Raw genomic sequence first — 14,408 nt, 5'->3', positions numbered from 1 at the left:
TTCGCAACTATCGAGTGTCGATACCCTAGCGATCGCTAGTGTCGCGCTCGCGGGAGGCACTACACGGGAGGCGCGGCGGGACGGGGTGGCACCGCAGTACATAGCCAGGCCATGTATCAGCACATACCAGGGCCGAAGCACATAGCCGGCGGATTCCCGAAATTTTGCAGTTATTTTGTATCGAAAACTAGGTTATTCCACGATTTATTCGCCGAACGCGCGGCCTGGAAATAATACACCTAGCTTTAGTTTTTTTTTTCATATTAATTGTTAATTTTAACTTTGATTCGCATGAACGCAATGGCCGTCACTCGTTACAACAATTTTTATTTTGCAATCAATTCTACATCGAAGTTTAATAGGTATATCTAAAGGTTATTGTTATTATGCTGATTCTTAATTATTTTTCCATCATCTTAGTGTCCATCCTCGTCCTCATTTCATGTGTTACTCTTCGAGATCGCAAAAATATGTGACACGTTCTTATGGCTCTACAAATAAGATAGTGTCAGATATTTTTGTAACATATTATTGCAGGTGACTGTAGGTACCTAATCTGTAATACAAAGCCAAAGCGCAACTTAATTAAATACTTAAATTTCATTCACCGTTTTCGCAAAAAGTAAAAATGTTAAGAGAATGTGTACGCATATGTACGCACAAAGAGAAGAACGGGAGGGTTAAGTCAGGGTTACGACAGCGGTATTATAAAGAAGCCATCAATAAACTGTCCGTCCATCCTTGACAAGTCTTACTCCGTAATAGTTATGCTGACCTTTCAAACGCATACCATGACGACTTATACATACATATACATATTGGTATGCGTATATGTAACGCACGCACCACTGCACCTTATCTGTCATTGAGGTGTAATTAATTACAGAGTAAATTGCAATGTTAACACATCTAACATATATAAGTACTAGGAGCACATAGGCGGGAAGGGTCAACGGATATTTAGTGTCCGCATAGCAGATGCGGTCCTTGGCCACCGCCCTCAAGACGGTGGACGGTCGATAGCGCTCGTCACCCCACCTAACTATCTATGTACACCTGGTACTTTAAGTAAGTACGCAGCCCTGCCAACACATGCATTGGCTAATTGATTTTGACTAGTCACGCTTACAAACATCTAGGTAATTAGGTTAGATGCACGTTAGGTGTACTTTAAGGAGTTTATCAATAACCTATTTGCAAGTCTCTGAATATATATCGTTTATTTGCAAACAGCGTATCTCACTCACAATGGCATGAATAAAAATTCTATCAATCTGTATTAATCACAAGAAACCTTAATTGTTATTTAAACTATCCAACTAATTATAGCTACTTACAAACAAAAGAAAGGAATTACAGAATTAACATTTCAATTTGAAAGAACGATCGTTAATCGAGTTAACGCTCCTTGACTGTTGGTTACGCCGCGGTCCATTGATGCCCTGCGTTGGCACCACTTGTTGAATGAAAATCTTGTATGTTTTCGTAAGTTAGCGTTCTGAAATGGCTGCGACTAAGGTGGCGCTTCTTTCAGTAACAAGTACTTGTTTTTGTAGTCTTCTCAATTTTCAGTTGTTCTTGTTCAGCTTGTTTAGTTTGTCATACTCGTACTACTCGTAAAATAAAGGAATGTCTCATTTAGGTAAAATGAGCCAGCTTAAGGATTTAAGGTAGTTTCCCTTCAGGGCCCTACTTATCTTTCCACACTGTATAATCAGTGTATATAAGTAACTAATCGTATTCAGTGATCTATTATCTCTCTTCTTAAATACAACCAATGTTGTGTATGACTTAATCAAAATAATAATAGAAAGTCAAGCCTACTTTAATCATGACATTCTTGACTTACCAAATTTTATCATACGTACTATATTTTGGAGCAGTAAGTGTATATCTACACAAAAGCCTGGATTGATTTTTCATGGCCTCACCTTTAAGAATATATCCAAAAACCAACCCTACACAGTATTTACATAGTAATAAAAAATATTCAGCCAAGTAACATTTTAGCGCCCCCTCACACAAAACCGATGTTCTGCGTGTGTGTTGCGTATCATCTAGAGGGATTTCGCTCGTCCATTCCACAATGTCACTCGGTCAATCGGGACGCCCTTTACATTGAAACGCTTTGAGGCAATAGTCGTAAGGTTTAATTAAAAATATGATTTAGGTACAATTAACTTGATAAATGTTTTTGACACATTGCTTTATTAAAAATCATAAGTTAAAAGTTATAATGGGTCTTAGCTTTGAGTCCTACATCCAATCCACCTGATCCCGACGGTATGACGCTGGTGCCCTGGAGTATGGGGCGGCCTCTGGTTTGGGACGCAACGTGTGTAGACACTTTTGCCGTGTCCCACTTACCGGGCACTAGCTCTGGTGCTGGTCATGCGGCCACGACGGCTAAGGATGGCAAACGGCGCAAGTACAGCACGCTCGGCAGTGGCTACATATTTGAGCCTTTTGGGGTGGAGACGTTGGGGTCGTGGGGAACCAGCGCCCGGCGCTTATATAAGGATTTGGCCTCGCGTTTGGTCGACGCCTCGGGTGACCAAAGGGCTGGCCAGTATTTTGCCCAGAGAATTAGCATCGCTATTCAACGGGGAAGTGCGGCCAGCCTGTTGGGTACACTGCCTGCTGGCGGTGAGTTGGAGGGTGTATTTTATTTGTAGGTTTTTTTTTTCTTATTAATGTGTATTTTTAGAGTAAGTGAGTTGACGAAGCCTGTTGCGGATTTTATCGCTGTAGTTTTTTGTGACGATGCCTGTAGCTGATTGTAAATTTGTGTTTACCTGACGAAGCCTGCGTTGCGGATATAAAAGTTTGGTCTCTGAATAAAGGTTTATCCACCTGACTCAAATATAAAATTTTGAAAAAACATGATCGTCCGTGTAAAGTTAATCGTACCTGAGAATTATTTATGTACCTAGTATTTTATACCCTTCAAATTTAAATTGGTTTACTTATGCATTTTGCAGTAAAGTGGAAACATTTATTACCGTAAAATGGGGTGAGTTGGGTGAAATTTGACATTAAAACCTCGATAAAATTTTATTTTTTCATGTGAAAACTGAATGGTGTATGTATATAATAAGTGGTTCGGACGTTTGTATTTTAGTTTGTATTTTATTTTGGGTAGTTCCATTTCATAACTTTGACGATAAAGAGGAAAACCCACCTCACCCCGTAGTGCCTCGTATTTGGGGTGAGAAGGTTTTTCATACAAAGGTGATTTTGGAAGATTGTTGGATCGATTTTTTTTATTATGCGTATTACTATAGCCCCATTTTAAATTGGAATACATTATTTTTGTAGCAGTAGCCTTAAAATCCCTTCTCACCCCACTCTCAAACCTTCTCTCCCCATTCATAACCCAACTCTCCCCGCGAAACCTACTGACCCAGTTTTACGGTATTGTTAATAGTGTCCGTATACTAACAAACCGAAATAGAAGTACACCGTCTTAGTTTCGTCGTGGTTTATTTCCTGAGATAAACATGAATTATATCTTCATTCTTAATCTCTGTCAGGGAAGAAACAGGCCGCGTAGCCAAGATGCCAATCGCTTACGCTCCGTAGCGATCGAAACGCAACTGTCACTGTCGCACTTATATGGAAGAGTGATAGAGAGACGTCAAGCTTTTCGTTGTCGAAGCGATAGCGATTGTAACCTTGGCTAGGCCAGTTGTATACCTATTTACGGCTGATCTCCCGTTACTTTCCCGAAACACCCGGACAGCTGCGACACGGCCCGGGCCCTATTTCACCAACGTGACAAATGTCGCATTTGTCGACATCACTGTTACTGACGTCACAGGCCTCCATAGGCTACGGTAACCGCTAAGACGGGCGGTGTGTTGTTTGCCACCAACATGTTAATTAAAAAAAACTCCACTATATCGCCAGTAAATAAGTACTTATTATGCGAAGCTAATGACAATTGTCACAAGAAATACGACAATTGTCACGAAATTCCGACACAGAACTCATGTGCTGTCAAGAATTACCGAAAGTCTTTGATGAAATCTTGTGACAATTGTCATCATTATCATCATAAAACATCACAAGAGAAATACCTGTTTTTTGCCGATATAATAAAGTTTTTTTAAATAATACAATGATGGTGACAAACAGGAATACGGCCCGCCCGATGGTAAGCGATAACCGTAGCCCATGGATGCCTGTGACGTCAGCAACAATGAGACTTGTCGAATTGTCGCACCTGTCACGTTGGTGAAATAGGGGCCAGGTATCAGCGGATCAGCACACGTGATGGTGTCGAAGCTATATTTAGTGGCTTGTCCATTCGAAGCACTATCGATTTGTGACCGCGGTCCCGAACGTTGACCTGCCCAGGTCACTGCCGACCGTTTCGCTAATTTATTAATTATTTATCCTTACGGTCCTATGGTGCCTTGATCGCCTACTGTTATTACGCCGGACGCCAGTCAATACTTGAGAGCTTTAAAATATGTAGTAACAACTGAACGATTTCTACGGGCAAAGGATAATTTAAAAATATTCCTTACTAACCTCCCGCCCCGGCTTCTCATGGGTTAACAAATTATACACCGAAACCTTCCTCAAGTATCACTCTATTGATAGGTGAAACCCGAAAGAATTCCGTTCAATAGTTTTTGTGTTTATCGCGAACATACAAACACACAGACTCACGTGGCGGAGGACTTTGTTTTATGAGGTGTAGTGATAGTGATAATTTTAAGTCATGACTATTTAAGATGAAATATTAATTTGGATTTATTTTATTGTTTCAGGATAATTTAACACCAGAGCCTGCAGACATGAACGATGATGATAACTTCTCAAGTAAGTATTACTTGCGATGTTCTACGTGTCAATACTTACACACTTTTCAGCCACTTGCATCAAATCAACTTAATGGTGGTATTTTACGCATTTAATTATAAGCGATAATAACTTAAATAACAATTCAAAATGCGCTACTATACCAGCCGAAAACAATTGGCTTTAACTTTTGAAATGTTACCATTCGAAATATTCCAAATTTGGACATTGAAATTGATTGGCATATGTGATCTGGTGCAGGTCAGGCCTTCGCGAAAGACGCAGAGAAGTTGAAAATGATGTTGCTAGCATGGAATTACCACAGCCAGACACAAGGTAAAGCTATTTCACTATTCGTGTGAGCTTAAAAAACTGCTTCGCTATTTTAATCTTTATCAGAGTCATCATCTAATACGCAGGTAATTATGCTTTTCTCGTTAACGGCGAACATTGTTTTACCTTACCGAAGTCGGCGTAAAAAACCGATGCCCATCTAACGAGCACGTTTATTTGTCATACCATCGGAGTATTAGCCGGCCACTTGCATAATTTCCACGACAAAATGCTATCCACGGAACGCCCGTTAGCTATTTTTATTGCCGAAGCCATATTGAGAGTGTCCGAGGGAGTAGGGGCGCAGGCGGCGCAGGCACCTTCTCAAATTATTTATAGGCACGAGGCTCGTTCGGGTTGACATTTAAGTCGGATGCACCGGTCCCTGGCGAGTGCGTTTTGTACACCCTCATTAATTTCTACCGTCTTGGTAACTGGCCGTGCATACTGAATACTGTTCGTGGTAAAATTATGGTACGTCCAAGGGTTGCTTGCTCAAATAACTAAGACCTGAGGGGCTTATAAATATTTATGTTCGTGCGAAGTCTATCAGCTGGAGGAGCGGATCGAAATGCCGTTTGCGGCTAACCTTTTTGCCGTCTGACGAATTAGACTGTTCAGAAATTTCTCGATCCATTGTCCAGTGTAAATAAGGTTGATATTTATTTATAAAACGTTGCTTAACCCGGCGACCTACGCTCTGTTTACTGTACCCCTCGTGGGTGAAATGTTGGAAACCTGGATTTAGAAATAATTCTCCATGCTTTGTCTGGTGACTCGATATCAGAATGTATTGTAGGTATATCTTGGATTAGTTATCACGTTTTGGAGCAAAAATAGCAAAAATTTTTTTACTACTTATTGACTAGGTACTGTCAGCCAAGAAAGTGGTCTACCACTTTTCGACTCTGTCGTCTGATTGATACAGTCGAAAAGTGGTAGACCACTTTCTTGGCTAACCGTAAGTAATAAATGGTATAAATACCTATTCCATTGAGTACACAGAACTTGTAAGTTTTGATCACTTGCTAAAAAATAGATATTTTTAAGAAGTGTTTTTAAAGTAAACGCACATATTTGAGGTACTCTGAAATAAGTTCTCTCGAGATCCGCTAAAATAAAACTGAAATAAAGTGATTAAAGCTGAATGCTGAGGCGTCCGACATGTTATTTTCTGCGACGGCTGATCGGTGATGCTTTTCATAGAAAACGAAGCGCCGGTAGCTCCGGCCCGGCCCCGGCCAGGTCTAGCGTGAGTCATTCTTAAACTGGTAATTTCATAACTCGTTACGTTCTTACATTTCTTTTATTTCGTGCAAGTGAGTCTTTTCAAATTAATTTTAAATATAGTGTCTCATAAACAGTGATCGTACATTTTCCAGCATTTTTGGTGCAGCGGAGTTGTGTTAACTGAATTGGTATAGATAATGTCAACCCAAATGATTAATTTGCGTTAATTTCGTTAATATTAACCTTAATTTACCATTTCAGTTGAAATTATCTATACCAATTCCGTTAACACCACTCTGCTGCACCAAAAATGCTGGAAAATGTACGAGCACTACTCATAAAGCATACATTCGTGTGACAAACAGATATTAATGTGGTGTTTTTTTGCAACGGGTATCACTTAACAAAAGGTTGCAATGTACCGTTGATGAGGCCAATATCCTATACCTCACAACTACCTTAAATGTTCACATTACGCCGTAATTTTATAAATCTTCTCCCCTTTGTGATCAGCCTAACTATTAAACCGTAGTATATTGTGAGCTAATCATTATGTTAATGTTTTGCCTTGATTGTGAGCTCATTTCAAGATTCAATTGATTTCGAGATGCGTAAGAAATATATCTCATAGGAGCCCAGAATGATGCCCAGAGAAAGATGCTGGTTCGTCTGGCACCTGTCGCAATGCAATTGTTGAGTGTTAATGTTAACCCTAAGTCCTTTTTACCACTTTACCTTTTTACACTTAGTACCACGCTGGTGGTAAACAAGCGATGCGTTTATAACTACAGATATTCTACACATGAGCGTTGCCGAGCAGTTAAGCATTCACTAGTTGGTATATTCAAACAATCAAACGTCTAATGTGTTCATCAACTTACCATCTACATCTATTTCCCTGTCGATGCTTGCAGGCCGCAACGGCGACATCACCGAGAGCGGGGCCGACAGCATGGCCGACCTCTGGGCCTCGTACCACAGCGCGCTGGGCCTCGGCAGCAAGCCGCCCAAGCCGCCCACGCCCCTGGCCACTGGCCATTCGGTGAGTTTTAAGGTTGAGCAGCGTTTCATCTTTATAACTTGATAAATGGTCTTTGTAGCAAGAAACTTAATCATTAAGGGTTTCATATGTTTATTAGTAGAATTAGGTAGAATTCACCGAAAAAATATTGTGGTCTCCCACAGCTAAGTCATCAGAGCAAGGAATAGCCAAGTTTCGGTAAAGGAAAACACCGTGAGGAAACCTGAAGAAATTATACATCCACGAATATATTCAAAGTTGTATGTATAGAGTGTATTATTTATTCATTAAATTAAACAACTCTGACCAATGCCGCATAAACCATCAGAAATCTACCGTTTCAGAGTCCGATCCACGTGGGCTCAGCGACGCCGGTGGAGCCCGTGTCCACGCACGACGAGACCTCGTCGTCCGACCGCACGAAGGACGACGACGACGCCGGCGCCTCCGACGACGACAGCGACGACCGCGTCGACCCGCAGCACCACGACCCGGAGCGGCTTAAAGCTTTTAATGTAAGTATTAGTGTGATAAGGGAAAAGTGTGGACTGAATGTAGATGTAGTGACAAAAATTGAGAAAGGTATGTTGAGATGATTTGGACACGTGGAAAGAATGAGTAAAAGAAGGCTAACAAAGAGAGTGTATAAGGGAGAAGTGGAAGTTGGAATTGGAAGGGGTAGACCTCGGCGGACTTTCTCTGATCAGATTAGGTAAATCCTGAAAAAAGGCCATGTCAAGAGCACCCTAAACCGGCGAGCGTGTATGAGGAATGTTATGAAAGTGAAGGAAGCGAAAGAGGTATGTCAGGATCGTAGCAAGTGGAAATCTGTGGTCTCTGCGTACCCCTCCGGGAAATAGGCGTGATTATATGCATGTACGTGTATGTATTAGAGTCGAAAATACCTATTACCACTCTGCGCAAGTGGTGCGTGGCGATGCTCAGGAGAGTCCGCGCCAGCCGCAACAGCGTCCTAGCCATGATCACGGACCGGCTGGACTGCCCCTATATGGGTCACTGTGTAAGTGTCCACGTAATGGCTCCTCTACACGATGGGCCAACGTCGGCCACTCCAAGGGACGCAGCCATGCGGTAGAATGAGATAGCAATATCACTTGCAGGGAGCAAGTGATATTGCGTTCCTTGGAGTGGTCGGCGTTGGCCCTTCGTGTAGAGGAGCCATAAGGGTGCTAGCCATAACTAACTGATTGTGTAAAATTGAGTGATACTTTTGATTCATTTAATTTTAATTTAATTTACAACGAATTTTAAATTGCCACGATTACCGCCTCGAACTGAGAACTCGCGGTTTACCAAAAACTATATAAAGCGATTGAATTTGTTGCACACTTTTCCGCAATGGATCGAAAATCGGGTACGATTTATTGCAAGGTCTGTGGAACTTCGCTTCGCTCGCTCGTTCTATTATAATTGCATCAAGGCGTTAAAGCAATTGCAATTATTGTTCTAGATGTTGATGCGGTTAGTAAAAGCCGCCCTTATATACTTTGTCGGCCGCTTGTCCCTAAAATAACATAATTTTAGAGCAATGTATGTTTTTCTACTAAATAAACATGGATAACACATTAAATAATATCCCATTGGATAATATCGACCATTAGCGCCCATTGTACCTACTTGGAATCTTGAAATCTAGGAAATTTAAGAACTTAGGGAATTTTAGATGATTTTAGGTATTTCTTAATGCAAAATACCGAAATTATCGATGTACTACATTCTCAATTTAGGTAGGTATTCAATAACACCGCATAGTTAGGATATGTACTGTACTCTACAATATAAAATTAGGTCATTTATATAGATCTTCAATTTATTCATTAGTATCATGAAACAAGAACTTAATACTATGCTCGCGTAATTCGATGCTTGAGTTATTCTGAGACACTTTGGTGCCAACTTCAAACGCTTTCCTGATTTCGTTAAGAAATAATTTAAATAAGTAGGTAGCATATTATATTATGAATTCACAGCAAAAACTTAATTAAATATTTCGAATTCTTTCTAGGGATCTTTTTAAAAGCTTTATTCAAATAACTTGTTAATTAGAGTCTGGCTAACCAAAAATTGTTGACAGATATTTCGTTGTTGTATCACCAATTGTCTATGATTTAAAAAAAAGCTAAAAGTCAGTTGTCAATTTATGTCATTCATTCAAATTGTTTGCAGTTTATAATGGGTTTATTTTAAATAATATTAATAATTTCTATACTGAGTGAGGTTCGCTAACTATTATTTAAGCTCGTAAATAATTACGTCAATGTGCGAAGTCGACGTGTAGCGTTATATAACGAAAAACTGCAATGTTTACAACTCCTAACCAAATGTAAACGAATTAGGAGGTTGGTGCTCTATAAATATTTTGATACTTTAAGTACTAGTTCTAACATTTGCGTATTACTTTGATTAAGTACGTGAATTTATTAATGCCTGAATCTCATAAATATGACAAGTGTACAAAGAAACGGATAAACTAAAAGTTCTGAAAAATATCTATAAAATCTAAATATTGGAACGTAAACATTAGGTGTTTGTCGTTGACTGTACTTTAAATAGTGGTAGAAATTATGTGAGCTGACTTTGAGTGCACGTAAACGTTTATTTAACTTATTATTTCCTTAGGTACCTTACTTGTACACAGAATATCATAAATATTGTCGAGTATCAAAACTATAATTCCTACTACACAAAGTGTGACCAGCCCAAATTTTTTTGAATTTCCCGCCAAAAATTTAGGTAAAATTTCAGTAGCCAGACTCTAGTACACGGTGATGTGATATTATAATGATTATAGATTATAGTCATATTATAATTTTGACGTGTTATTATTTATTTGTTTTAATCTTTATTGCACAATAAATGAAGGTACAAATGGCGGACTTAATGCCTTAAGGCATTCTCTACCAGTCAGTAAATATGTGACCCGCTCTTATGACTCTACTAATAAAATCGTGTCAGATATTTTTGCAGCCTTCGTTGTGTAGGTAACATAAGTAGTAGGGCAGGTGACTGTACATTATTAATAAATACGAATATGAATATTATTACACGGGTCTTAAGGTAATTCGCCACTAACTGGCCACCGGCCAATAACTGGCCACCCTATAAACAGAATTCATTTTAGTACAAGGTTTCACTGGCCAGCCTTCAATAACTAGCCACCTTATACTAAACGAATTCTGTTTATATGTGAATAGAATTCATTTTTAGTTTAGGGTGCCCAGTTACTAACATGTGGCCAGTTACTGGCAAATTACCCTATCTATCTATCTTGTTTAACGCAAACACATTTTTCGTTACAGATGTTCGTCCGCCTCTTCGTCGACGAAAACTTGGACAGGATAGTTCCCATCTCAAAGCAGCCGAAAGAGAAGATCCAGGCCATCATCGACTCGTGCACTCGACAGTTTCCGGAGTTTGCCGAGCGCGCCCGAAAGCGCATCCGGACGTATCTGAAGAGTTGCCGGCGAAACAAGAAGGTTCGCGGCGACGGACCGACCACGGGGAACGGCGGCAATGCCACGGGGACCACCAACGCTTGGGACACTGCGGTGAGGGTTCGATCTCGGACTTTTGATAACCTTTGTAGTATTTTTAAACGATTAAAAATGGCTATCTTACTTACTTACTGCTGTGGCGCAACGTCCCGAAGTTGATTTTGGCCTCCGACACAAAAGACCGCCATGCTACTCTGTCCAAAGCCGTTTCTGTCCAGTCGATGGCGCCGAGTTCGCTAAGGTCTTTCTGCACTTCGTCTCTCCAGCGGTACCTAGGGCGTCCAGACGGCCTTCGGCCACTTGGCACAAATGGCTATCCGATTAAAAGAAAATAATGATACATAGGAGAGTTAGTTAACAAATTAGATCAGTATTTAGTGTATTACGAGGAAATGTATATTCTTTTAGCGTTATTTTTTATAAACATAGTCAACATCAATAGAAGTGGATGAAATTAGGTATCAATCAGCCACCCTCTAAAAGCAACTCTAATTACAATACTGCTCAATATTATACTCGTAACAACTAGGTAATTGACAGCTTTATTTTTGTTCTTATCGAACCGCACCAGATTTGGCATTGGGTTCGACAGTGTGTTGACGGTTTTGAAGATTTGTCTTGGCACCGACTTAAAACATTATTAGTTGCTGGCGTATATAAATGGGATCATACATATACTATTTTATGATTTTTGTAGACGGGATATCTTTCTTTTTGAGGATATTTTATTACATTTAAAGGTATTCAAAAATGGTAGGCACTTTTGACGTATACTTACATCTGCTACTATTGACACCTGATTCAAACTGTTGAAACCAGAGGGCCTACCGCGAACCACGTTGGACGTGTTGCCTCTCTGTCGCTCTTGTAAATTCGTACGTAAGAATGACAGCGTCAGTTGACGAATGTCGGTTGTTGCAGGTGCGGCCTACGCCCGCGCACCTGACGTCGGTGCAGGCCGAGCACATCCTCGCGCAGGCGTGCGAGAACGAGAGCCTCAACGCCAAGCGCATGCGGCTCGGCCTCGACCCCGTCAGTCAGCCCATGCCCACCGTACCCACGCCTATGGTGACTACTGAACTTTGTATTATAATTTACAATAGTGTCTTTGACCACAGTTTCATCTAATGTTTAAGAATAATGTATATTGTTGCTTTCTCATGTCGCATATGCAGCGGAAAACTGGAAACAGCATTTCGATACACTCGGTCGTTCTCGATCAATGTCACCTCATATATGTACCTACTCAATTTTCGCTAATCTAAATTCTAAATTGAGGATACAATATATTTTTCTGAGAATTAAGTAGTTTTTAAAAATGTGTACGTGTTGAAAAGTACCTACTCATTTTATCCTTGTTATCTATTTATTATCGGATTAATAAAAGTCCTTATAAATAAATGGAAAACAATTTGTTAAAATGGAAAACAAAACCATAAAAACACAAGCGCCGTAACAAACATCTACAACAGATGATGTGGCCAATGATGATGATTATACGTTTCACCACACTTGACCTTATTTTACTCACGCTATTTAAAAAAAAATATCAGGACAACGGGCATAACGTAGCGTATTTATTCCCAGGCCATTGACACGACAGCAACCTCAGCCGTGGCATCCTCGTTCCTGAGCCTGTACAGCATCAACCCGTCCTCCGCGCCCGCCACCTCCACCTCCAACACCACGTCCTCCTCGCACAGCAAGGCCGCCGCCGACACCACGAGGCCCTCCGTCAGCCCCACGCTCGAGAACCCGCTGCTGAATAATAACAGTCTCAAGCTGGACAACGCTAATGGGAATGCTGGCAGTAAGACTGCTAGGTGAGTTGTCTTTTGTTAATAATAAAACACGCTAAATAACTACGGAACATACCAAGTTTTAAAGACTTCGGAAAATCAAAATTAATTAAGACCAACCAGACCACCACCCAGTTGCGGATTTGCAGTCTTTGCCGCCCTAGGCCCCAGGCCCCGCCCCTTTCAAGGCACCCATAATATTGACTACATTTTGAGTTATTTCTTGTTACCATCAGCGAATTTTTTGTCACAATTTGCCGCCCCTAAATATCTTGCCGCCCTAGGCCCGGGCCTACTGGGCCTTAGGGCAAATCTGCCACTGCCACCACCACCAGACCTTAGAGACCAGTGTATAGGACAATTTACGAAAACTGGCACGAATTTAATGAACGGAAATTTTCTTTGTATGAGTGACATCTAAATCGGTATACAGATACACTATACAGTCAGAGCCACCGTTTTATTGGTTAACGTGGTACACACTTAAATATTTTCATTGGCTCATTCATTCCGTTCGTGCCAGATTTCGTGAATCGACCTGTATAGTGTATGTACAGTCACCACACGGGATTGTTATGCCATTTAGGGTTCTTGCTAAATTGGAAATTCTATACCGTAAGTATTGAACAACCAATTTAGCTAAGACCCTTAAATGGCGCAACAATCGCGAGGCGTGATGGTACCTACACCTACCTAATTAGTAATATTTAAATGTAGTGTCATATACCGGGTGTGGCCTGTAACACGAGCAAATAATTAAAACATAGATTGTACTCCTCAAACGGTAAAACTTTTGTTCAACAACTTTTAAAAATTATGAAGTATTTAGAATCCCTATTTTTCATACAAAATAAATATTATCTTCAATGGACGCCATTGCCACGCCATATCATTGTGATTGACGTTGCTTCTCATGCCTTAAATATAACAAAATTCGCAATACATTCTGTCTTAGAATAAACTTTAAAGTGTATTAAAAATCAAACTACAAGTTATTTTTAAAAGTTGCTGAACAAATGTTGGTCAGTATGAGGAGTACAGCCTGCAGTTTATTTTTTTGCTCATAATACAGGTCACACCCGGTAGAGAACCATCTCGCAGTCACTTTTTTGTAACAACATTCAATATTAAACTACGGAAAGTATCTAAGCGATGATCTTTTCCAGCCCCGCTTCGTCTCCGGCGCCGCTGTTCAGACCGTCTTTCCCGTCTACGTTCGGGACACCGCAGACTTTTGGGCGTCAGAGGTAACATCAATTGATTTCTGCTTAATAATAATTTATTCTACATGACATTAACACATTCATTACCACTAAGTGCTACGGGTTACGCTCGTAGCGCGTAGCCACGGTTCCGCCGTATGTAGCGCGTAGTCGCTACGAACAGTGTACCCGACAGTCGGGTTCTTGGTGTTGAATGTGTTAAAGCTCTCCAAAGGGCCTCTACGTGTTGGATCTGTATCCCCACGCAAGCCTATCAAAAGACCGGGATTTATAGGCCCGTGAAATCCAGAAAGGAGATACAAATAATAATTTCAGCTTATATGTATACGTCCCACTGCTGGGCACAGGCCTCGTCCCATGTGCGATGTGGGTTTGGGCTACAGTCCCCTCACTAGCCCAATGCGGATTGGGGATTTCTGCTTATTATCATAAAAATTTAATCTTCCTTTGTTTCAAGAGCGATCTTATATTTACGAAT

General features: G+C 40.6%; 1 protein-coding gene across 3 annotated transcripts in view; it reads left to right on the top strand.

Annotated features, from left to right (window-relative positions):
• Positions 1-14,408, top strand: part of LOC134674068 (nucleolar protein 4) — a 186,568-nt gene that overhangs the window by 167,715 nt on the left and 4,445 nt on the right. For 2 of the 3 annotated variants that reach the window (XM_063532119.1, XM_063532118.1), the window contains exons 5-12: positions 4,779-4,830; positions 5,071-5,145; positions 7,287-7,414; positions 7,738-7,908; positions 10,714-10,962; positions 11,830-11,976; positions 12,496-12,731; positions 13,874-13,954. In XM_063532119.1, coding sequence (XP_063388189.1) covers positions 4,779-4,830; positions 5,071-5,145; positions 7,287-7,414; positions 7,738-7,908; positions 10,714-10,962; positions 11,830-11,976; positions 12,496-12,731; positions 13,874-13,954 — 1,139 coding nt within the window. The remainder of the gene's footprint in view (positions 1-4,778; positions 4,831-5,070; positions 5,146-7,286; positions 7,415-7,737; positions 7,909-10,713; positions 10,963-11,829; positions 11,977-12,495; positions 12,732-13,873; positions 13,955-14,408) is intronic. The other variant, XM_063532120.1, reaches the window with a different exon arrangement.

The sequence above is a fragment of the Cydia fagiglandana genome, chromosome 19, assembly GCF_963556715.1.
Source record: "Cydia fagiglandana chromosome 19, ilCydFagi1.1, whole genome shotgun sequence".
Lineage (NCBI taxonomy): Eukaryota > Metazoa > Arthropoda > Insecta > Lepidoptera > Tortricidae > Cydia > Cydia fagiglandana.
Note: the sequence above shows the minus strand (reverse complement) of the source record. Positions and strands in the feature narration are given on the sequence as shown.